Raw genomic sequence first — 17,663 nt, 5'->3', positions numbered from 1 at the left:
AATATAAATGGTATAACAAGACACCATTCTGGTCTCTGAGCCCTCAGGTCAGTGCTCTTTCCAAAGCATCACGAAGGAACCACTCTATCATCTTTTTTCCCTTTCCAGTGGACGACTGCCTCCTTAGCACATCGTAATGGGTTCAAGAGTCCGACCTTTTGAACAGTACTGAACAATACTGAACTTACATCTCTTTCTCCAGAGACCACGGAGTTGGGCAGCAAGAAGGAGCTCAAGTCCATGCCCTTCATCACCTACCTCTCAGGCCTGCTGACGGCCCAGATGCTGTCTGATGACCAGCTCATCTCAGGTGTGGAGATCCACTGTGAGGAGAAAGGCCGCTGTCCATCTACCTGCCACCTTTGCCGCCGACCGGGCAAGGAGCAGCTGAGCCCCACACCGGTGCTCCTGGAAATCAACCGTGTGGTACCACTTTACACTCTCATTCAGGACAATGGCACCAAAGAGGTGAGGTCCCCTGACACAGCCACTGAGTCAAATCTAAGAACCAACCCTCCTACCCCCTGCCCTTGTGGGCCCTTTGTCCACTGGGATTGTCATCATCGTCAGCAACAGCATGGTGAGGGCTAGCATTTATTGATCCCTTACCATGTTGTAAGCACGTATATAACTTGGTAACACTAGCTGCTGTAACTGGCAAATTCTCCAATCTCAATGGCTTAGTACAATTACGGTTATTTCTTGTTGTGCAGAGTCCTAAATAGAAGTGTTTGATTGATGGGTGGCTTTACTCTGAGAAGTAGTTCAGGGTCCCAGCCTGTTCCATCTTGTGCTCCATTAATCTGATGCTTCCACGGCTGCTGTGGAAGAAGAAAGAACATGGAAGATTGCACATGAGAAGTTGAAATGGGCCACGCCTGAAAATGGCAGATTATCATTTCATCTCCTATTCTGCTAAACTAGAATTCAGCCGCTGGGCACACCTGTCTGCAAATGAAGACAGGGAAATGTATTCTATCTGTTTGCCTAGGAGAAGAAGGTATGGGTTTGGTGAAAACCTAGCAGCCTCTGCCTCTGTACTATACTTGGGTTATCTCATTTAATTTACCCTCCAGATCTATGATTTACTTATAAATATTGAGTTGATTCATATGGAATTTCTGACATTTGACCATTTTTTATTTATAAAGATGGCAATTCCGTATGGTTCATCCTTTTCTCATGCCCACTTTACAAGTGAGGAAATGTAAGATGTTGAATGATTTGCTCCATGTTGGTCTGCTCCAGAGCCTACATGCTTAATCATGAAATTATATCTCCTCTTTTTCCTCTTTCTGTCTCTGTGACTTTCAATTATAGCATGTCAGGGCTTGAGAGGACTGTATGAATGATTTAGTTCACTGGTTTGCACACTTGTGTTCATGGAACATTTTTTTCCAAATGTAGTGTTCAGGACCCCCAATCCATAAAACCAGAAACAGTGATGCCACTGCTTCAGTAAGGAAGAAGGTAGATAAAGCATCTCCCCTTGGTCCCCACTCTTCCCTCTGCAACACCTTCTGGACAGCCCTGGGCCTCCAGAGAAGGCCATCTGGTAGACCACTGACCAAGTCCAATAGGATGCTATGGATTACGTGCCCCTCCCAAAGCATCCTCCTGGGCTGAGTAAGTGCCAGTGCATGGTGAGTGGTCAGGTAGGGTTTCATAGAGGACAGATCAGGGATGAGAATAAGGAAGTGAGGAGAGTATCTTCAGGTAGAAGACCTGAGGCAGAAAAGTACATGGTCTCTACAAAGACCTATAGAAATTTCCCATGACCGAGACCAAGAGATGGAGGGAGGGCAGATATGAGGCCAGAGGGGACAGAAAGCACCTGATTATTTAGGATACTATAAGCTAGGTCCTGGAGTTTGGACACAATCTGGAGGGCAGTGACATGCTGAAGATACATGGTTAGCAGGAAGCTGATAGGATTAGATTTGTGTGGCAGAAAGAGCCCTCTGGAAACAACCCAAATGACCATCGATGGGAGAGCAGTTGAATAAGGTGTCGAATATGCATACAGTGGAACACTGTACTACAGCCAAGATGAATGAACTATAGTGACACTTAATATGAGATGGGTGAACATAATGTTAAATGAAGACAAGAAATCCCAAAGATATGGTTTATATAGCATGATACCCTTCCCTCTATTTTAAGTTAAAACAGACACACAGGGCTTCCCTGGTGGCGCAGTGGTTGAGAGTCCGCCTGCCGATGCAGAAGACGCGGGTTTGTGCCCCGGTCCGGGAAGATCCCACATGCCGCGGAGCGGCTAGGCCCGTGAGCCATGGCCACTGAGCCTGCGCGTCCGGAGCCTGTGCTCCGCAACAGGAGAGGCCACAGCAGTGAGAGACCCGCGTACCGCAAACACAAAACAAAACAAAAAGAAAACCACACACACACACACACACACACACACATACACGCATATCAAATACACGCCTTTTAAAAATAAATACAGATGCAATAGATAGTTTAAAAAAGGAATCAAGGAAATTAGGAACATAGGATCATGGTACTCTTGAGTCAAGCGAGGCAGGTAATGGCACGATGGAGCATTTGTTACATGATGGTAGTCAAGTTTCTAGCTGATGTGTGGGGGCTGGATTTGTGGGGCTTTATGAAAGTGCTAAAAGTAGCTAACCAGCTAACACTAACTGGATGAACACATAAAGCCTAACCACGCATGGTGCAGCAATGAGCTTGAGTCACGAGCCGTGCATCTCAAATCATCTAACTCTGTGCATCAGAGGTCCCCAGACCAACAACAGAAAAGCCAAGAGAGCCAAACGTGTATACGTCTCCAAACCTCTGGTTTCAGGGTGAGAGTCAACTGTGGAAACATAAGAGTGGCAGCAGGGAGACCCCTGAGGAGGCTGTTGAAGCTTCCAGTAAATACCAAGGGTCGTCTGACCAGTGTCGTGTCAGTGCAGACAAAAAAAGCAGCACGTCGGTAGCTCTCCAGGGTTTGGTGAGAGAGGCTATGAATATCCCTATTTAGGGCTCTTTCTGGGCCACGCTCTCCTCATCTTTGAGGTGGTTCGATACTAGCTAAGTCACAGGACTTTTTTTGTGTGTGTGTAATTTATTTTTATTTTTTATTTTTGGCTGTGTTTGGTCTTTGTTGCTGTGCGCGGGCTTTCTCTAGTTGCAGCCAGTGGAGGCTACTCTCTGTTGCACCGTGCGGGCTTCTCATTGCAGTTGCTTCTCTTGTTGTGGAGCATGGGCTCTAGGCACATGGGCTTCAGTAGTTGTGGCTTGCGGGCTCTAGAGCACAGGCTCAGTAGTTGTGGTGCACGGGCGTAGTTGCTCTGTGGCATGTGGGATCTTTCTGAACCAGAGCTTGAACCCGTGTTCCCTGTACTGGCAGGCGGATTCTTAACCACTGGGAAGCCCCAAGTCACAGGACTTTTATGATGTGTTCTTGGCACGTGTGCTGGCAAGACAAGCACTGGTTCCTTTCCTCTTTGCTTAGGAGTCAGGTTCCCCATGTCCAGATGCTATGCCAGCTTCCCTCAGCATCATCAGTTCTGGAAATGGGTCTTCCTGAGGCTGATTCACGTTCTCTCCGATACAGAAGCCCAGGAGTGTGAAAGCAGTCACTAGATGTCACTGTTCTCCTTATGTGGCATCTGCTGCTTTTGAAGCACGAGTCCTTCCTTCGTTAATTCAGTATTTTTGAGCACCTACTATTTGCCATGTATGGTGTCATGCCCCAGGAAGTGAAGAGTGGGACAAATGGACACAAAATGGGCGTGGTCTTTATCTTCATGGAGTTTACAGACTTGTGGGGAAGACAGATATTATTGAAACACTCCCACCAAATAAGTGAGAACAAACTGTGCTGAGTACCAAGAGAAGTTCAGGCCTTTGGGTTAAAATCGGGTGACCGAGGGCTTTGTGGGATGAAGGAAGTCTTCTTTAGGGAAATGAAATTGGAATTAGTTCTTGGGGGTCGGGTGCCTAAAGTGAAAGCAGAGGACTGGATTTGGGGGAGAGGAGGAACCTGAGAGCATTCCGGGTCAAAGGCCTAGCTCCTGCAGAGCCCTGAAGGATGTGCAAACGTGGCCCATTTCCCTGAGGCTGGGATGGGAGCTCCATGGGCAATGCCGAGGAGAGGCGGTGGCCAGGCTAGGCAGAGCTCTGAAGGCTCTGGTGGTGAGGAGTTTGGCCCCTGATAGCGGGGAGCATAGAGGCATTAGAGCAGACAGGTAGGCGCTGTCTTCTCAGCTCCAAGCTCCTCTCCTCTAAGTTATACCTGCAAAGGAACCTTAGAGCTGCTTGACTAGTTTCTTCTCTCCCTCCCCAACCCCCAAGACAGTCCTGTTTAGAGTTTCACAGCAGCCTAGGGGCTGCTGTGCATTAGGCCTTTTCAAAGGAGCCAGGCTGTGGTAGGAGTGGGTAAGACAGGCCCTGTGAAGGTCTGGAAACGATCCTGGAGGAGGGGATCGTGGCCCCTGAGAGAGGCTGGTGTGATGAGAAAGCAGCCACTTTCATCTTGGCCATCATTTCTCCTCTGCCTCTTCCCCAAACCCCCATCACTTCTCCCAAGATTTCTCCATCTCTCTGCATTTCTTTGCAGTCAGAGGCAGGGGCCACATGGGTCAAACATAAAAGGGCCTTGGCCTGGACTCTGACACTGAGTCATAGCGAGGCTGGGGCAAGTCCTTTTTCCTCCCTGGGCCTCTCTTCTCCTACCCTGAAAAAGCAGAGAGGTTGGGTGAGTTTCTTTCTGAGTTTCCTAGAAGAGACTTTGTCAAAGTGGAATCAGATAGTGCAAGATCTGTGCTCCACTCAGGTTGAGTTGGGAACCTGCCTCAATCCCCTACTCCTGTGGTGTGTTGCTGAATGACCTCTCCAAACCTCAGTTTTTATGTCTATAAAATGGACTCTTGTGATCCCTACTTCATGGGGATCAGATGATAATGAATGTATAGTACCTGGCATGTAGCATGTAATGGGCTTATGTTTCCTATGATAATGATAAAAATAACGTTTGCCTAAACTGATTCCTTCCTTTTTCTGTGCTTCCTTTGGTATCTCCTCTTCTAGGTAGCACTCGATAACTTTGCAGATGCCCAAAGTGCTAGGGACATGACGTTCAGAGTAGGGTCTGCATTTTGTATGCAAGAGATTAACCTAAAAGGGCAGATCACAAATGGAAGGATTTCAGGAGCATTTTTCTCACTTTATAAATATTACTGGAACTTGTACTTTATAGGAAAGGATACCATAGGTGGAATCACACGAGTAAAAGGATTTCCTTCTGTAGACCTTCCAACGCAGAATGGAACCATTCTTCTATGTGAGAACACCTGTCTCCTTGAGTTGTTTGAGATGCTAAGTCAACTGCTGAGTCCCGTTATATGGCATGGTCAGGAAGTATCAGAGAGGGGCTGTGACTTGCCTGAGGTTTGTGGGGCTGTTCAGGCCTCTGATTCTGGGCAAGGGCCAGCGTGTGCTCTTCATAGCCTTGGGGACCATTGGACACTAGTTCCTTTGGTGGTTGGGATATCCTTGGTTCCATCTCCTTGAATGCATGGGAAAGGATGATGCCTTCTGCCTCAGCTGGAAAGGAGCCTTTCATTACACTTTGTGCTGTTTTTCTGAATAAGCAAAGCAGGAAAAAAGTCTTAATGATGGAGAATTTGATTAATGCATCAATCTTCTCCCTCCACCTGTTAAATGACCCTTACACAGCCCAAAGCCACAGAGCTTAGCTAAGCACAACTAGTGCTTAAATGACCAAGACTGTGTGTGGCTATTAACTTAGCCTTTGGGTGAATAAGAAGAGGCTCCAAATGCAGGAGAAAAAATTGTGTCATGGTGAAGAGCCAGACTGAGCTGGATTTGAGTCCCATCTCTCCCGTTGATCGTCTGGGTGACCTTTCATTTTACTCATTTATAAAGTAGACATTACAGTATCTACCCCTATCCATTTGGGGGTTGGGAGTTTTCTTTGGAAGAACTGGGACACCTGGAATCTGTACCAGGTTCTGTCCTTGATTGTTATATGGCATTGGGCATGGATACTTCTACTGTCTTGGTCTGTTTCCTTAGCTGTATGACGAAAAGTATGGGCTAACTTTATCCCACAGTCCCTTTTGAAGATCTACGGTCAGATCTAGGTTCTGCCCTGAAAATAAGGGAAATATTTTGATGTTGGATGAGGCACCTTGTGACCTGCAATTTATTTTCCATCCAAAGATATTACCAATTTTACTCCTTAAGTTAATATTGGGAAGAGAAAGATTCACATATCTTGTACTCCATCCCAATGACACAGCATTTATGAGTAGAGATGGGTATTAAAATCATACCCTCTGTATTTTACAGATAGTAAAACTGAGACCTGGAGACGGGAATGACTTGCTCTAGGGCACACAGCCAAGTCTGAATTTGAAGTAGTCAGCCATGGCTTCTGACCTTGGCGATGTCTTTTGTCTCTCTCAGACTCAGTATCCTCATCTGCGAAATGGTGGTAACTTTCCCCATAGGGCTCTCATGTAGAAAAATTAAGAGACTGTTTGCTGGTGTTTTGAAGACTATAAAATACTCTGTAGATCTGGATGCTTTTTTTTTTTTTTTCTACTGCTCGAGTCCCCTGAATTCCAATAATGTGATATATTTTTTTTTCTTTCCATGCTGCCCTAGGAAGAACCATGTGTAATTTTGGTCTTGTTGTGGTTTTCTAATATTCTAGCAGATCCTTTCCCTCTGCCAGAAAGATTTGTTTGCTCAATTTACACTTCTTGGCTCAAACTGAGAAGAGAATTCCAAATGACTGCTCTTTGAAAAGAAATTAACAGCCAAGATGATCCCCCCGCCCCATTATTGCCACCACAGCTGTGCCCACCACTGTGACCACTACCTTTATCATAACCACCATCACCACTGCTGCAGCAGCATCACCACCACAACCTCTCATTGGGTGTGTATAGATACTGTGTGAGGAGAGATAATACAGAGGGAGACACGACACAGATTGTACCTTCAAGGACCTCACAGTCTAGGGGATGAGGCAGAAGAGCCACATAAGTAACTAATTGCTTACACATGCTACATTAATTCATGACTTATTTTCAAACAATACAATAGACATTCCAACAGTGTTAGAAAAGAGGGAGAAAGAAACTCTGGTTGGGGGGAGGTAAATCTGGAAAAGGTTCTTGCAGCAGGGAAGGTGGGTGTGTACAGATGGTGGATATAGCTTGAGACTACTCTGTTGATGATAAAGATAATCCTAGGTACCAGATGTACATTATATGCCAAAAACTGCCATGGGCTTTCTGTGCTTTATCTCATTCAATCATCCAAGAACTTCTGAGGGGAATATTATTATCATCCCTATTTAATAGATGAGGAGACTGAGGTTCAGAGAAGCTTGAACCCAAGTCTGTGAGATTCTGAAGCTAATCTAGGCCTGAGTTGGAAAACTCTGGCCCACAGGTGACATCCAGCCTGCCATCTGTTTTTATAAAGTTTGTGACACACCGCCACACTCATCTGTCTACACATCTCTATGTCTGCTTTCCTGCCATGACGGCTCAGTTGAGCAGTTGCCCCAGAAGACAGTAGGACACGCAAAGCCAAAAATATTTACTGTAGTCCTCTGAAAAAAATTTGACAAACCTTGGTCTAGACTAAGGTATATTGGAAAAGAAGAAAGAAAGTTATGTCAAATGCTGTGTGACAAACATTTAGAATAGAAGAAAAAAAACCAACAAGCATTGAGTGCCAACTGTATGCCTGGCATTTTTTAAGTGCCTTGTGTGTATTCGTATGTGTTCTCTCACTCTATCCCCTGGCACATTTGCATTATGATGCCCATTGCACAAATTAAAAAAATCTGACAACTTAGGTAAATAATTCATCTAACATCACACAGCTAGTGACTCTGACCCAGGAAGTCTGTGTCCAAAATGTATGTTTAGTCAATCATTCTTACTACAGGTGTGAAAAATTTGGGAGATATAAAACGAGAAGTGATGTGCAGAAAACTGGTGTCACAGAAACTTTGAACGTTGTGCTGAGGGATTGGAGTACCATGTGAACTATAGGGAACTCTTGAAGATTGGGGGTCAAGGGAAAGCCATGACCAGACGTGCATTTTTGGGTAATAACTACATCATCAACAGTGGAAGGGTGAATTGTAGGGACCAGGGCTGGTTTTATGTCAAGGGCTATTAATTTCAGGTCCGCAGATCATTGATTTTGAAGGGTTGTTGGATCTCCATCGCCAGAAGGTTTATGCAGAATTATATATTATTGCATTTTTCTTCTGGGGGAAAAGATACATGGCATCAGCAAATTTTCTAAATGTTTTTGACCCGAACGTTGTAGAACACTAAGAGAAGAGGACTAGTGAGTTGGGGTGTCCACTGCAGAAGTCCACATATGGGATGTCTGGGAGGGTGGGGACTCAATTCAAATAATTTTAACAAATATTTATTAAGGGTCTCCCATGGGCTAGGCACTGTTCTGGGCTTTCGGAATACATCAGGGAGCAAAACAGGGATATATTTCAACCATCTGGAGACTTAATTTCTACTGGAGTGTATGTGGGAGATAGAAAGTAAACAATAAAAATAGTGAAAAGTATAGTATATTGAAAGGCAAAGGGGAGGGGAAGTAAAGCAGAATAAGAGGTCAGGAGTGTGGAGTGGAGTGTGGAGACTTGGATCTCAGAACATCACAAAGTCAATCAGGATCACTTAGGTTGAGAATGGGGGAAGTGTTATTTAAAAAATGCAGATTCCTGGCTTCCTCCTACTGATTCTGTTTCTCTAGAGGAGTGAGGCTGAGAATTGTTATTTTCACAGGCTTCCCAGGTGATTCTGATGCACACTGAGCTTGAGAACCACTACTCAAAACCATTGTTCATATGTCTTTCTCATTCTGATATTCCTTCAGGGAATTCCTTGCTTAGGGATTAAGAAAGTCAAGTACTTATAATCTGGAGTAAATCTCTGCTATTGTGGGCCACTTCCTCTCCATCGGTGCATTATGAGAAGGAGGTGAACTGGCCAGGAACCAGGCTGTCAGGCAGTTCTTGGCAAGAGGGAAGATCAAAGAAAAGAGGGGGATATAATCCACATATTACTCAACACGCTCATGGTCAATTACAAAAGAGGAACTTAATGCTTGGCTTGTCTGCTTGCAAAACTGGAAAACATAGCTATTTCATGAGACCAGAAAACTACCAGATTCAGTAGGATATGCAAGACAAACAGACTTAGCAAATGCAAGCATTTTTGCGTGTCAAGAGTGTAGAGCTTTTTTTTTCCCCCATGGGACATTGAATTCAGTTAGCAAATGTAATAAAGAGAATCACAGAATGTCTTTTCCTGGTACTTTTAAGAACAACCACTTACTGAGCACTTCAATTGTGCCAGGAGCTCAGCTCAAACACTTTATGTACTTAGTTCACTGAACTCTCTGATCAACCCCACACGATGGGCACTATTATTATCTTTCTTTTCCCCTTGGGAAAAATTGAGGCACAGAGAAGTTAGATCACTTGTCCCAAGATCCTATAAATAAGAACTGGTGGAGCCAGGGTGTGATCTGAGCAGTTCTGCTTTTTCTCATTTTGCTGTAGTCTCTCTCTTAGCAACTTCCCTTCAACTTTTTAATAAAGTGTAAAAAAATGGAAGTCTACTGAGGACACTATCATTGCCTAATATTACCTTCTCCTGCCACTGTGTCTTCATTTCTTTCACTCAGTGGCCAAAAGATTTGAAAGAATAGACTACCTCTGCTGTCTACACTGATTCACCCCCATTCATTCCAGGGCTGGCTCCCTCCACCCAGTGGAAATACAGTAGCTTCTCTTCATGTGTAACCCATGCAGACACCACATTTGCCATAAATGACTTTGCCTTTCTTTTGATAGGCACCTTTGGATTTCCATCTCAGTTCTTGTAGTCTGGAAACCAGCGAGACAGCCCTGATACCTGTTTGTCCTTCCTCCTGCGCTCACTCCCCACCCCCCACCCCCCCAAACTATAGCTCATTAACAAACCTTGTAGAATTGTCTCCTTAGGAATTTCTCAAATACGCCCACTTTTACCCACTTTGGTCCAAGTCTTGACTGAACTGTTGCAGCAGCTTCCTAACCGGCTAACAGTGACCCTCACCTCCTCTAATTCATTTTCTTCCTGGGAACCAGAGTGATATTTTCAAAGTTAAAACTTGCTCACATCACTTTTCCAATGAAAACCCTTAACTGGCCTCCAGCTGCTCTTGGGATCCAGACCCAGGTGCTTACCGTGGCCTGCAAGGGGCTGCGCTTCTCACTTCTTACAACTTCTGATATTCAACTTTCCGGAACTGTGCTTTGTGATGCCAGAGAGCCTTGGTACATGCTGTTCCCTCTACTTGGAACTTGTTTTACCCTCCCCCTCCTTTCTCCTTTCCACTGACTTGACTGCTGTTCATCCACCAGATTGCTGAGGCTTCTAGATTTGATAAGATCCCCCTGTTTGTTTATTGGTTTACTTTCTTGAGGCTTTTTATCTCTCTTTCATAGCAGTTATCATAATTTCTCATTATACTTTTTTTTTTTTTTTTGCGGTATGGGGGCCTCTCACTGTTGTGGCCTCTCCCATTTGCGGAACACAGGCTCCGGACGCGCAGGCTCAGCGGCCATGGCTCACGGGCCCAGCCGCTCCGCGGCATGTGGGATCTTCCCAGATCGGGGCACGAACCCATGTCCCCTGCATCGGCAGGCGGACTCTCAACCACTGCGCCACCAGGGAAGCCCTCTCATTATACTTTTATGTATGTTTTCTAATTGTTTGATTAATGTCTGTATCTCCTCCTCCTCCACATTTTATTATTTTGTTTTATCACGACAACATTGCCAATGCAGAGGGAAGAGCAGATAAACTCAGGAATGAAGGCGTCTAGTCCAACCCTGGTCTATTTCTTGATTCCTTTCTGCCACACCTCACAAATGTTACAGAGCCTGTGTTTGAACATTCCCAGTAACAGCTTGCTCAGTGACCCCTAAGCATCCTGTTTCCCTCACTTCTGGAATATCCATTCTGATATTGAGTCAAAATATTTTCCTGTACATTAAGAGGTAAACTGCATAAGACCAGGGTCCGGACAAACTTTTGTTCAGCATTGCACCAATAGCTTCTACTATAGTGTCTGACTCATAGTAGAAGTTCAATAAATATATTTTTTATGAGAATAACTAAATGAATGTGTGAAAAATGAATGACCACCTTGCATCCGCACGCTTGCGTGGTGCTTTCACATACACTAACTCCCTTAATTCTTTCAGTAGTCCTATGAAGGTAGCAGTGTTTATTTTCACTTTACAGATTAGGAAACTGAGGCTCACAAAGAGTGGGTACCACCCTCTGAAGCCCCACAGGGCTACCAAATGTCAGAGCTGGGGCTGGAATCCCTTTTCCAGCTGTCCCACAAGCACTCATCCGTCATACAACCATCATTTATCTGGGTGGGTGTTGTGCAAAGCAGCCAGGGTAGTGCTGGGTTTCCAGGAACAGAGCAAGCTGCAGGCCCCATCCCTGCTGGAGCTCATCCCTGTTCACAGGGGGCTCTTCTTGGGTCATTAGGCAACTTCAGTCAGCAGTGATGCTAAGGGCGTAGAGAGAATTCACCACCAATTCAACTCTCTCTGCCTATTTCTCTCTAATCTTAGGAGAAAAAAAAAGTCGTTCCAGATGTGCCTCCCAATTCACCAGGCAGATGCGGTTGAAAGCAGCATGAGTTTGTACCATTACACAGTTGGTAAATCTGTACAGAGCCTTCTCTGGTCAACAGAGTCATGTCATTCCTTGAGTTTCTGAGCAGAAGGGTCCCAGACCATAAATTTAAGTCCCAAGAAGAGGAGAAACCCTCAAGTAATTAGCTTCTTCTTGAAACTACATGTTTCTTTTCTTTTTTAGATTCATCTCCAAATTTTCCCACTTGGGGGAGCATTGTCAAATTCCTGGATTTTCTGCTACCTAACTCCAAACCAATTTAGTTTAGAAAAGTATAGCATGTACAAAGCTAAAGTGACTAGTATAATGAACCTCCATGTACGTATCATCTTCTAGTTTCAATTATAATCAACTTACTGCAGGCCTGCATCCCCGGCTCTGTCCCCTCAAACACTATATAATTTGATATGTAAATGTTAAAGTTCGTATTTCTAAAATATAAGGACTCCAAAAATATCAATATCATTGCCTTGCCTTCCAAACTAACAATTCCTCTACACCATCAAATATCTAGTCATTGTTCATGTTTACTAGATTGTTTTATATTTTTGGTACCAGTTTGTTCAGATTGGGATCTAAATAAGATTCAAACATTATGATTGGCTGATAATTAAGTCTCCTTTAATCTATAGGTTTCTTCCTCCAACTCTTTTTATTTCTTGTGATATTTTATCAAGAAAACTGGGTATAGTTCCCAGGGGATTTTGCTCATTGCAGCCCCATGGTATTATTTAGCATGTTCCTCTACCCCTGTACTTCCTGTAAGTTGGTAGTTAGGTCTAGAGGCTCGACCAGGCTTGATATTTTGGCAGTCCACCACAGCCAGTATTGATAGACTTGTAGACCAAAGTGATCTAAAAGAACAGTTTTGTCTTTGATGCCGGTCAAATCTGTCATCAAGTCCTGGCTGTTCCCTTTCTCCTGTGTGACTTTTGGCAAGAGATTCTGAGCCTTAGTTCCCTCACATGTGTTGTGGGGCTAATAATAATAATAATAATACCTAATTTCTGAGGCTATTGTATTAAATGAGATGGGCATCTAACACGCTTAGCCTTGTGCCTGGTGCATAGCGAGTGCTGAGTATAGACAAGCTCTTACTTGTCTTCTCCTTCCTCCCTGTTCTTCCCCTTTCCCTCCTCCTTCATCTCTCCCACGTTTCATTATTATATTTTATGATCAAAACTGTGTGTTTGAGAAAGAAAGAGAAGACAGACTCAGAATGGAAGAGGTTCTCCAGGCATCTAGTCCAGCCCTAGTCTGTTGCTCGATTCTTTGCACCCATACCCTGAAGGAGCCTGTGTTGGATACTCCCAGAACAGCTTGCTCAGTGATCCCTAAGCAGCCTGTTCTCTCACTACTAGAATATCTTTCTTTATATTGAGTCAAATTATTTTCCTGTACATGCCCTGTCTTTGTTTCCAGTTCCATCCATCAACACTGTACTGAGATGGACTTACCTACTGACTTACCAGACAGAACATATGTTTTGGAATCAGAGAGATGAGGATTCGAATACCAGCTTTGCTACAAAATGTCTTTGTGCCTTTGGGCACAGTACTTACGTTTTTAAGCTTCTTTTTTTTCTCATGAGTAAAATGGGATTAATAACGTCTACCTTATAGAATTGTTTTGCAGATTAACAAATGATCCACGTAAGGTGCTTAGCAGCAACGTTTGGCTTATAGAAGCAGCTCGATGAAAGTTTGTCCGCTCTCCTAGTTCTAAGTGCCAGCCTTCCAGGTGTTTGATGACATCTTTGGGCTCCGTTGGACTTTTCTTCTGGTAATCATGCCCGGTTCCTGAAATTGTTTTTCATCACGAGTCTGTTTCTTATCTCAGACTCAGTCTTATCCCAGCCATTCTGAGTATTAGCCTCTGAAAGTACTCAGTACGCCTGTGTCCTTCTTGATGTACGCTTTATGAAGAAAGAGGTTAGAATACACAGAGACTGCTTTACTTGCCTGCAGAATTAAGGGTAGAATCCAAGTTTCTTGCTTCCCGACTTTGGGATCTGCCCTGGGTCACAATAGCTTCTATCTTTACTGTCATGCTCATAGTATTCAAAATATGATTTTTGGCTCGCTAAAGGAAACGGGAGCTCAGAGGGAAAATCTCGTATCAGTGTCACAAGCCAGTAGTTATGGAACCAGAATTTAAACCCTTGTCTGTGTGGCCCCATAACCTGTGGTCTCAACACGTAAGCTATAGAGACTACCGCATCATTGGTCCTTCCTCTACTCTTGGACATGGACAAGCTATTCCATCATCAAGTAGCTTTTCTTGGAATCTAGAGTCACCTCCTGTCACTATCTTTTTCCTCACCTTTCCTTGATGATAAAACATCTTGCTCCATTCTTACCTTTTGGTCACTTCTCAGCCCTTTTAGAAGCTGACTTTTGTTACACCATCTGCTTGAAGTTCTTGTCTTAAAACTCAACAAGGACCTGTTTACTCAAGCCAACACCCTCTTCTCAAGCCTTTTTTAGACGCATCAATCCATTCTTAAAAGAGCTTGGGCTTGGCTCCTTCACCTTTAGTTTGCCCAACCTGAATCCTTTCCAGAAATTATCGCTTCCCTTCAGAAACTCTGAGGGAATGCCAGGAAGTGGAAGCATGGTAGCTGCTTGGGGGTGGGGGATCATACGTTAGTGAGACTCTGTCCATCCCTCCATGGTGCTTCTCCCATAGTTGTTTCTTGAATATGCGGATCCCATTTTGAATGGAACGGGAGAAAATGGGAATTTAGATATATGTCTAAGGTAGGCATATTGGTATAGCTCTATACTTATATATATATAGATAGCTTTATTTACTATTTTTTTTCTTTTCAGAGAGTTATATTAGTTACATTCAAAGTAAACAGACTTCTTAGTGAGATTTTGAAATTTTAGGTGCTTTAGTGAGCTGTAATTGAAAGGGCCCAAGTTTTGGAGTCGGTCAGATCTAGATTTGAATTCCAAATCTGCTTACCTGTTGGATGTTACCTGCTTACCTGTAGTGAACAGGTGACTTAGCCTACCCAAACTTCATTTTCTTATCTGTCAGATGGGGATGATAAGAAGACTCGCTGCCTAGGTTGCTTCTGCGTATTATATCAGATGACAGATGTAAAGAAGGGCAGTATAAGAATCAGATAGACCTAGGCTTACATTCTCACTTTACCAGATATTCTGGAGCTATAAGTTAAATACTCAGAATCTCAGTGAGGATGGTCACAGTATTTAACTCACAGAGTTGTTGTTAGGTTGCGTAAGATTATATATGCAGAGCACTTATCAATGCCTAGAATAGTTAGAAGCTCAATCAATATGAGTTGCAGCTTCTTTCCTCTACCTTTGTCTTCTTCGTCTTTCTCCTCTTTCTCTTCCTCCTTCTCTCTTCTGCTTCTGCTATTGCTTCTGATTAAAGCATCCAGCACAGAGTAGGTGTACAATAATTGTAATTGCCTTACCTTCAGGCATCAGCCGATTAAAACACTGCAAGGGTAGTCAGTTCACAGAGACGAGGAAAGGCATGCTTCCCCAAAGTAAAGGTAATCTTGCCGTCTCTGATAGTTGGTTCTAATGACATATTTTTCCCCATTGTAAAAATGTTAAAAAGAAGAAAAATAATTCTGAGCATAGATGTGCCTAGAATCACTGTTGCCTGTAAATAACTTTACTACATTCATAATAAACAATAATAATTCATAATAACTATCTTTCTTCCATTTAGAGAATATCCAAGTTTAAAAGCTTTGTCAGTACTCTTTAATTATCAAATATATGTATAAGTGTGAACATATATGTGGTTCTGGCATTATTCTAGGCACTTTATAAATTATTCTTTTGCCATTCTTTATTGAGGTAGGTATTAATACATCTCCATTTTACACATGTGGGAATGAAGCATAGAGAACTGAAGTCACTTCTATCAAGTTTGCTCCGTGATGACACTAAGACTTGAACCCAGGGGTTTGGTTCCAAGGATCGTATTCTTAACCTCCATGCTCTGCCATCCCTCCAGCATTTGTAACATCCTTTGCTAGATTAAGGGATCAAGACTTCTCAGAGTCCAGCTTGTCAGCTTGGAAATATGGCTACAATGAACCTGCTAGGAATCTCCCTTTCCATAATTTTTTAGCCAGATTTCCAAGGCACCTTCTCAAAGGCAAAGATAAACTCAGTATGGGTCTAGACAGCATGTCCCCTCCTCTCCTCCGACCTTTCTTTCCCTGCCCCTACCCACAGGCCCAACCATGGAAGCCCCACCAGCTGGAGAGACCACCTCCCTCAGATGCCTCCTAAGGGAAAATGGATGTACTGGAAAAATGAGGTCACCAGTGGCCACAGAAGGGACATTTTGCAGCCCTTTACTCAGGAACTCACCACTAGCTTCAGCTAGCATTTAGCAACATAAACTCCACAGTCTTGGACAGATCCTCCACTTGAAAGCTTCCCACCTGCCTCTCATCTCCAGATGTTCTCACCACAAGGGGAGAGGAGTTACTGTCAAAGGACAGCAGGCCTTAGAAGACAGGTCTTGTCTATTGGGTGGGGCTGGGATCCTTGGCTAAAGGCTTCCCTTAGGAAAAGTGTGTGAGTTCCATCCAGGTTTCCCCTTCCAGGACTGAGTGGGCCAGGAGCAATGCCTTGTAGGAGACAGGCTGAGAGGAGGAGCCATCCTCTGAAGAACTTGGATTTGTACAGGACTGAGAAGCCCTTGGCAGTTCAAGGTCACAGGGCAAGATGCCTTGGGAAGATGACTCACGATTAGATGTATGAGGCTACTGATATGGCTGTGTCTTCTCTCTAGAGTTATAACTGATGTTTCCTATTGCTCATTCATCACTTTCACAATTGCTATCAGCTCAGTGACAGGCAGGACAAATGGTCTGGAGACAGTTTGGAACAATGTAAGCACAATCTGTTGCCCTGATGACTGAGCAGGTCTACTAGGATAACATAGATTAGACATCCAAAGAGCTCTCAGTCTTCTAGTCCTCAGAATTTACCATTCATTCGTGCAACACTTAGTCATACAACAGACATTTATGGAGTACCTTCTTTGGGCCAGGCCTTGTGTAGGAGCTTCTGATAAAATAAGGCAAAGAACTCAAAGTTCAGTGGAGAGGACAGGTATGCAAATAAATAGTTCTATAAAATATTGTGGTTCACTAACTGATGTGTTGTCCAGGTGCAGTGGAGGCCTTCAGTTCTGTTGGGAAATCAGAAAAGAGTTTCCAGAGAAGATTGCAGTTGTAGTGGGTCTTAAATAATGAGTATGATTTGATCAAAGGTAGAATGGAGTCAAGGCATTATAGGCTGAGGGAAATCATGTGCAAAGACACAGTGGCATCAAAGTGTGTTGCCTATCTGGTCCATGGCAGGTGGTTTAATGTAGATGTTATGTAGGACCAAGGAAGACTATAGTTGTGGGAGATGAGCTAAGGAGATTGTGTGGCATCACTGTGTGAAGGGCCCTGTGTGCCAGGCTAGGAAACAGAACCTTTATACTTGTCTCAGTCATAGCTCTTTTATTGGTGAAAAGAGAAACCCACTGAAACAGTCTAAGCAAAAGATGGAGAAATTATTATAATGATACAGTGATTTCTCATGTAACTCAAGGACAGAGAGCGCAGCTGAGCTACCAGCATCCAGGAAGCCACTGTCAGCAGTAATCCTGGAGCCTGACGTTCTGTTTCCCTCTGCAGTTGATTGGTGTCTGTCTCTCTCCTCTCTCTCCTCTCTCTCCTCTCTCTCCTCTCTCTCCTCTCTCTCCTCTCTCTCCTCTCTCTCCTCTCTCTCCTCTCTCTCCTCTCTCTCCTCTCTCTCCTCTCTCTCCTCCTTTCCTTCCTCCCCTGCCTCCCACGTTTTCTGGTTTCCATCCATGTGGCTCGACATGACAAGCCCAGCCTAGCCAAGCCTAGCCTTGCAT

General features: G+C 44.0%; 1 protein-coding gene across 6 annotated transcripts in view; it reads left to right on the top strand.

Annotated features, from left to right (window-relative positions):
• ASTN2 (astrotactin 2) overlaps positions 1-17,663 on the top strand; it is a 917,697-nt gene that overhangs the window by 729,830 nt on the left and 170,204 nt on the right. For all 6 annotated transcript variants that reach the window (XM_049711017.1, XM_049711016.1, XM_049711015.1 and 3 more), the window contains one exon: positions 203-468. In XM_049711017.1, coding sequence (XP_049566974.1) covers positions 203-468 — 266 coding nt within the window. The remainder of the gene's footprint in view (positions 1-202; positions 469-17,663) is intronic.

This window comes from Orcinus orca, chromosome 6 (genome assembly GCF_937001465.1).
Source record: "Orcinus orca chromosome 6, mOrcOrc1.1, whole genome shotgun sequence".
Lineage (NCBI taxonomy): Eukaryota > Metazoa > Chordata > Mammalia > Artiodactyla > Delphinidae > Orcinus > Orcinus orca.
Note: the sequence above shows the minus strand (reverse complement) of the source record. Positions and strands in the feature narration are given on the sequence as shown.